This window comes from Myotis brandtii, unplaced genomic scaffold (assembly GCF_000412655.1).
Source record: "Myotis brandtii unplaced genomic scaffold, ASM41265v1 scaffold471, whole genome shotgun sequence".
Lineage (NCBI taxonomy): Eukaryota > Metazoa > Chordata > Mammalia > Chiroptera > Vespertilionidae > Myotis > Myotis brandtii.
The window spans coordinates 2742261-2750814 of NW_005367989.1; the positions used below are offsets into that span (position 1 = coordinate 2742261).

Below are 8554 nucleotides of genomic sequence, written 5' to 3' on the forward strand. Positions count from 1 at the left end.
CCAGTGACGGCGAACCTATGACACGCGTGTCAGAGGTGACACGCGAACTCATTTTTTTGGTTGATTTTTCTTTGTTAAATGGCATTTAAATATATAAAATAAATATCAAAAATATAAATCTTTGTTTTACTATGGTTGAAAATATCAAAAAATTTCTATATGTGACACGGCACCAGAGTTAAGTTAGGGTTTTTCAAAATGCTGACACTCTGAGCTCAAAAGGTTCGCCATCACTGCTCTATGTCCTCCACCACCTCCACCTCCACCTCCACCACCACAATCACCACACTGTTTATTTCAACATGACTTTAATTCAGATTTTGGTGTCAGGTGACATTAAACTTTAAAACAGAAGGTGACTAATATGGACAGATTGAATGTCCAAAAATCATATGTTGAGGCATTAATCCATAATGTAATAGTATTTGGAGGTAGGGCCTTAGGAGGAAATTAATTTTGGGGGAGGTCATAGCAGTGGGGCCCCCATGATGGGATTGGTGTCCTTCTTTATCAGGGGATGGAGAGAGCTCTTTCTCTCTCTGCCATGTGAGGAAACCAGAAAGAGGACCCTCACCAGAACTTCACCTCTCTAGTGCCCTGACTTTGGACTTCTCAGCCTCCAGAACTGCATGAAATATATGTTTGATGTTTAAGTCCCCCAGTCTATTACCACTGCCTTAGTCAGTTCAGGTATTCCTACATAGACGTTATTAAAATAAAATTAAAAAGCAAAAGAGTGAAGTCCTCGCCCAGCTGGCGTGGCTCAGTGGTTGAGAATCAACCTATGAACCAGGAGATCACAGTTCAATTCCCAGTCAAGGCACATGCCCTGGATGCGGACTCAATCCCCAGCAGGGGGCGTGCAGCAGGCAGCCGATCAATAATTCTCTTTCTTCATTGTTGTTTCTATTTCTCTCTCCCTCTCCCTTCCTCTCTGAAATCAATAATTGTATATATTGTTTCTTTCTAAAGTGAAGGCCTCTACTATAAACAAAAGTGGCCTATAATGAGGGGGAAAAAAAGAAAATCATTGAGAAAGTATTATGTGCTAAGACACTTAATAATATTCAAAGAAATAAAAGATACATTTTGTCTCTACTCAAAGCAAATATGCATATTCAATAGTACCACAACACACTCAAATGGTAATGTACATGTAGACACTAGTTTTTCATTATCTGGGTATGTTTAAATCTCATTCAGGCTAGATTCTGGAAATGTAAATCACAACCTTAATTCTCCACATCTAAGACTCATGTTTGGGTTCAATGACCTAAAAGTTTTGAATTCAGAGGGGAGATAAACTGTTTAAAACCAAATTGACCTTCTGCTCCGTGGAAAATGAAATTACTGATTCTCCAGTTCTACTTCTGGGCTCCTGAGCCCTTTCTTTAACAAATACATCACAAAGGTCAGGGCATCACCTTAATATATTTAACCAGAATAATAAATCAAATTCTAAATAGTGCTACCATTTAATCAAAAGCTTTACTACACATAAAGGAAATTATAGCACAGAATAATTATGGATATTACTTAGTTAGCTACTATGGAAATTCCTACCTTAAAGATCTAAAGATAACTGCAGGTCCTATATAATAGTGAAACTGGACATTTTGTAAACATTACCAATTTTTAAACTTGAATTCATAGTCGCTTTTTTTTGGTTGTTAATCCTTACCTGAGGATATTTTTCCCATTGATAATTTAGGGAGAGTAGAAGAGAGAGGGAAAGACAAACAGAAACACCGAAATGACAGAAACACGTCAATTGGTTGCCTCCTGCATGAGCCCCTATCAGGGCCTGGGCCAGGGAGGAGCCTGCAACCAAGGTACGTGCCCTTGACCAGAATCAAACCCAGGACCCTTTGGTCCACAGGCCAACCCTCTATCCACTGAGCCAAACCAGCTAGGGCAAGCATGTCAAACTCATGGTCCATGGCCGCATGTGGCCCACAATAATATTTTTGTGGCCCAGCCAATATAATGGTATGTAAGAAACTTTTTAATAAAAATTTCATAACTTAATTTTTACAATATCCTGTTATGCATAATTATTAATAAAGAACTACAACATTTGCTAATGACTGATTACTATAATCATGTTGCATTCATTTCCCTTATGCGCAGGCACACCATTTCAGCCAATTGCCCGTCATTAGGCTTAGACTACTTGTGCGCAATAGGAAATACTTCACTTTCAGAGAACAAGAAAAATAGGTTTATTTGCATTACACTTATTAATTTGTGCAGTTATTCAGTGTCTGGTAAGTTAATGTTCAATAAAAAATATTAATTTTTATTAAAATGTTCTATTATTTTATGTTAACGATTACTCATTTATTTCAGCCCTTTGTATTCAGCATGTCTCTATCAAAATAAACCTACGTTTCTTTGAAAATTGAAGCTTTTGTTTTTTTGCGGCCCACATAAACTTAAACCTTGTGTATTTGGCCTGGGCAATAGTCACTTTCATAAAAACCAAGCATCTCATCAAGATCTCTGCACCAAAAACTAGAGAATATTGCTGAGAGACATTAAATGCCTAAGTAACTCAAGAGATTAGCCAGAGTATTTAGATGGGAAGATTCAATATTGTTAAGCTGTCAATTGTCAACTTATTTCCAGATTCAATGCAATACCAATTAAAATCCCAAACGAGTGTGTGTGAGTGTATGAGTGTATGAGTGTGTGTGTGTGTGTGTGTGTGTGTGTGTGTGTGTGTTTGAACTAACAAGTTGATTCTCAAATTTATATGGAACTACAAAAAAAACTAACATAGCTAAGGCAAAATCAAAGAAGAATAAGCTAGAAAATTACAGTCAGATATCAGGAATTTTTATAACATAGTATTTGTTGGTACATGTGTAAATAGATAAATAGATCAATGAAACAAAGTGTCTAAAAACAGACCTTAAATATCTGATCTCCTTGTTTACCATAAAAGGGCTACTCATATACGGTGGAAAAAGAATCGTCTTTCAATAAATGGTTCTGGGTCAACTGGATCTCTATGTAGGAAAACAACTAAACCTTGACCCTTACCTCACACCATGCACAGAAATTAATTAGAGATTATCTTAGACATAACTTTAAAAGGTAAAACAATAAAGAAAAAAACCCATAAAATCTTCATGAACTTGGGGTGGCAAAGATTTTTTAAAAGGGATGCAGAAAGTACTAATTATAAAAGATAGATAAATTGAACTTCATTAAAATGAAAATATTTATTAATCAAAAGACAACATCAAAAGAGCAAAAAGGCAAGCCACAGACTAGGAACTACAGACTATTGCAACACATATCCTATAAAATATCTTATCCAGAATATACAAAGACTCTCACAAACCAATAAGAAAAAGATTGAAGCCCTATTTTGAAAACACACACACACACACACACACACACACACACACACACACACACAACTTAAGCACTTCACAAAAAAGAATATCCAAATTGTCAACCAGCATACGAAAGGTTGCTCAACATCTTTAGTAATCAGGGAAATGCAAAGTAAAACCACAATGAGATACAACTAAATGGCTAAAAATTAAAGAACTGACAGCACTAAGTGCTGATGAGGAGGTGGAGCAAGGAGAACTCTCCTACATTGCTGTGGGAGTAGAAACAGTACAACCACCTTAGAAAACTGTTTGGCAGCATTACAAAAGCTAAATATACCTTAACTCTATGACCTAGATATTCAATGACCTAAGAGAAATAGGGAAAGCACATTGGACCAGAATATAACAAAAATAATACAGAAAAGTGACCAAACAAGAAAAAAGAGAGGGAGAGGAAGAAAGCTATTTTAACAGAGAGATCACAAAAGGTCACAGAATCTTCACTGCTTATTTTGTTTCCAAAGCTATTCCTCCAAAGGAGAGAACACTGGTGGAGGAGCAATGCCTTTACTGAACATTTGTGAAGCTTTCCTCCACTTAGTCACAAAGTACCTTGGTCAGTAGCACCATGCTTACATGGTGCCATACTGAACATGAGAAATTCTTGAAAACACAAAATAATATTTTCTATATGACAGCATACTTTCTACTCTGAATTTCAGAGTGCAATGTTTGTCAATTGGTAAAAACCAAATTTCAGAATGTTTTTTTTTTTTGAAATTAATATAAAACTAGTTTAAAATGGTTTATATCAGCGGTTCTCAACCTGTGGGTCGAGACCCCTTTGGGGGTCGAATGACCCTTTCACAGGGGTCGCCTAAATACATCCTGCATATCAGATATTTACATTATAATTCAGAACAGTAGCAAAATTACAGTTATGAAGTAGCAACGAAAATAATCTTATGGTTGGGGGGCACTACAACATGAGGAACTGTATTAAAGGGTCACGGCATTAGGAAGGTTGAGAACCACTGGTTTATATGTATATTTTGGGGCCCAAGTTTATAACCAATTCAACCTACACTTAACTTGAAATTTTACCATAAGTAAAATATATATATATGATTTAGATGGCATTCTATCATAACTCTTTGTATTTAGTCATGTGGGTTTGTTTTTTGTTTGTTTTTGATGCTTTTCCTTATTCTGGTTTTATGCTTAATGTTACTGTTGGAAAGTAAGAGAAACAGAGGAACCTTTAATTAGCTATTTATATATAAAAGCCTAAGTGACTGTTACAACCAGTCGACCAAATGACCAGTCGCTGTGACGCACACTAACCACCAGGGAACAGACACTCAACGCAGCTGCCCTCTGGTGGTCAGTGCGCTCCCACAGCCAATCTCTAGTGGCCGGCCAACCTCCCGTGGTCTCTCTCCCTGATCAGGGCCCCTCCCCCCCCAGCTCAGGGGCCCCACCAGTACACGCATTTGTGCACCAGGCCTCTAGTTTGATACATAAGTAGCTATCACAGAAGAAAGTTTTAAGTAACTGAGTACAGTAAGTTTTGAGTTGATCTACATGCTGTATAATTTTTAATACAATTCTCTTCCCTACCCTCTTTTGACAACTAAGTTGAAACTGCCACATTTGAACAGAAGTTCATCTGCAGCCCTCACCCGCTCCCCCCACCCCCCGCCAGTGCACAAATTTTCGTGCACCGGGCCTCTAGTATATATATATAAAAGTCTAAACGACTGTTACAACCAGTCGACCAAATGACCAGTCGACTGGTCGACCAGTCACTGTGATGCACACTAACCACCAGGGGGCAGACGCTCAACACAGCTGCCCCCTGGTGGTCAGTGCACTCCCACAGCCAATCTCTCGTGGCTGGCCAACCTCCCGTGGTCTCTCTCCCTGATCAGGGCCCCTCCCCCCCCAGCTCAGGGGCCCCACCAGTACACGCATTTGTGCACCAGGCCTCTAGTTTGATACATAAGTAGCTATCACAGAAGAAAGTTTTAAGTAACTGAGTACAGTAAGTTTTGAGTTGATCTACATGCTGTATAATTTTTAATACAATTCTCTTCCCTACCCTCTTTTGACAACTAAGTTGAAACTGCCACATTTGAACAGAAGTTCATCTGCAGCATAAAAATATGCAAATATGCCTTATCTCACAATCTCCACATAATAGTACAATTGATGAAAAACATGAAGCAAATTCTAAATAGCCTCATGATTTTAAAATTCAAGTTGTTATTGAAGCACTCCATATTACACTTGAATTCTGTCCCAAGTAGGACAATATTCAAGTAATTATTAAACATACCATAGAGTCAAAGTAAAGCAATTAAAAGACTCAATTTATCCTTCATATATTTAGGTTTAACAGTAGACTGTTGACAACTTCAGACTCTAGAGCTGAAACCCTAGCCTCTCCCTCAGATTGGTTATATTTTATTTTTAGATGTAATCACTTCCCTCCGGTAAATGGTTAGTGACCACACGCACAGGTCTGCACATGAGGAAACTAAAACTGGAACCTGCGCTGTGAATCAGCGACACAAGACACAAGAAGACGATGCCTGGTGGGTCATCATCTTCAATAATCCTTATGACAGTGCTGTGCTGACATTGTAATTAAAGCAAATGATACTTGAAGTTAAGCAATTTCCATGGCACGTGGAGTATGCATTACTTTGCGAGCACCTACTACCTAATGGCATGATAAAAATCAACTCTTCATTTTGTTCTTAATTTCCTTTAGTATTTTATGTTATGTGAATCCTGTTAGAGTTCAGATTAATTTTGAATTCATACTCTTGTGAAAATTTATCAGACAGATGGTAAGTTAATGGGCCAGCATACATACATTTCCGTTGTCCTACATACAATATAACCTGATTAAAGAATTGAGATACCAAAGCTGCTAAAGCAAAACATTCAGGGGAATCCCAAGCTGGAAAGTTTCAGTTATGCAAGATGATTATGTTCCAGAGATCCGCTGTCCTACACTGTGCCTATAGTCAACACTGCTGTATTATCGATTTAGACATTTGCTGAGGGTAGATCACATGTTAAGTGTTCTCACCACAATAAAAGAAAAGTTATTAAAAGCAAAAAAAATAAAATGAAATAAAGTAAAAGGAACCCAATAGCATAAGATGCAAGAAAACCAATGCCATTATGCTAAAGGTAAGTGTTTTCTTTTGACATGCTGCATTAGATGTACCTGGGGAGCTTGCTAAGCATGTAAAAGACTGAATCCCATCCAAGACTGTCCTGCATGAGGGGAATCTCTGAGACTGGGGATTGCAAATAATACCCCCAATGATACATGCTCACACTAAAATTGGAAATCCATTTATGTAGATCTTTCAAATAATTATCATCAAAATCATTTATTACACACTAGCATGTGCCTAAAAACTGTGTCCTACTTAATCAAAGTTTCATTTTCCTTTCTAACCAAAAACAGTCCTGTTCCCTCTAAATTGCAATTTGCATTATCTCTAGCTCTCTTAAAAGAGTCATAAAGAAATCCAGAATAGTAACAACTTTGTCAGAATAAACTCCCCTGCTCCATGTACTTCTTTTTGCCATGAATCATTCCTAATTTCTCACTGAAGAAAGAGTTTCCCCCCAAAAAAGTATGACAGCCACAGGATGTCATTTATACAGTGGTAGGATACACAAACTTTCATGTAAATTATTTTAGGAAACATACCTCTTGCCAAATTAGTAAAAAAAGTCATAAAGACTCACATAACACTCTGAGAGACTAAGATTTGTTATAGCTTTATAAGAGATTGCTTTTATTTTATGTGTGCTTCAAACTCAAAAGTTTCTACTAGAGTGTATTCATAAGTGTTAGGAAAAATTATTAAAGGATATATTTAAAAGAATAAGCACAATGAGACTCATACTCTGTATACATCATCACATGTGACCATAATCAGAATACATTATATGTAATTGCACAGGAGAGTTGAAGTTTCTTTTTGCTTAGAAAATGGCTTTTTCAATGTATCTAGTTCAACTTTTAATTATGAGGTACATCTAGATCAGTACCTTACACATACTCAGTGTTCAAGAAAAATCTTCCAAATTAGCCACATAAACATTTATAAAAATCAGAGGTAGAATTAAATGTTTCAAATTGCCTTCAAGCCCTTTGGAAATATTTATAAGGTTGATAATCTAACAATTACAAATAAATATTACCTAGTTAGTTCAAATCTTTTGTTCACCTCATCTGAGATATTACAAAACTGACGTATAATTAAATGACATTTCCTTTTATATCTCCTATTCTGTTTTTCACTTTTTCCTAATTAAGATTAGATATGTCCCCAGTTAATCCTAAATGGTGATGGGTTTCTGTCCTTACAATTTGAATAACTCAAATAACTTAAAACTTAAAGGATAAGGGGAGAAATATACACACAGAGAAATGAACACAAATATATTTATATTTGCAAATACCAATGAGAGAAAGAAAAGGCCATTTAGACCAATATAACATGCATATGAAAAAAATGAGATAATTTTAGGAATTCTCAATGTTCAAATGAAGGTGAATGGGGAAAAAAATGTATTATTTATTTTGTCTTAATAAAGTTAATCCACGGCCTCTTCAACTTTAACAAGATTTATTATCATGATTTAAAAAAAATAATTTAAAGACTATAAATAACATTTGATGACTGGAAAAAGAGGTAGCCTGGATACCTGGCTTGTCCCTGACCGTCACGGAAGTGGAAGCAGGAAGCAGGAGCAGTGCCACCCAGAGCCAAAGTTTCCAAGAGCCAGCGTGACTCATTGTGCCTCGAAACCATGTGAACAAGTGACCACAGATCTGCAACAGAACAAAATATTAGAATTGAGCTTATTATATAATGCCTCTCATTGTATCTCCAGAAAATCCTCATCACCGAAGAGAACATAATAGATTTTTACATTATGTATAATTATATACAGTTGTCCTTTGGTATCGATGGCAGATTGATTCCAGAACCCCCAAGGATACTAAAATATTTAGGTGCTCAAGTCCCTAATATAAAATGGCATAGTAATTGCATATCCTATCTAATAATAGACAAACATGGTAATTGACCATACCTCCACTACGCTTCCCATTGGCTAATCAGCAGGATATGCAAATTAACTGCCAACAAAGATGGCGGCCAGCAGCCATG

At 36.7% G+C, this 8554-nt stretch overlaps 1 protein-coding gene across 1 annotated transcript in view; it reads right to left on the reverse strand.

Moving 5' to 3' along the window:
- Positions 1 to 8554, reverse strand: part of COL19A1 (collagen, type XIX, alpha 1) — a 312484-nt gene that overhangs the window by 288603 nt on the left and 15327 nt on the right. The window contains exon 2 of the mRNA XM_014547409.1: positions 8088 to 8214. Within this exon, the coding sequence (XP_014402895.1) occupies positions 8088 to 8178 (91 nt within the window). The 5' untranslated portion in view covers positions 8179 to 8214. The remainder of the gene's footprint in view (positions 1 to 8087; positions 8215 to 8554) is intronic.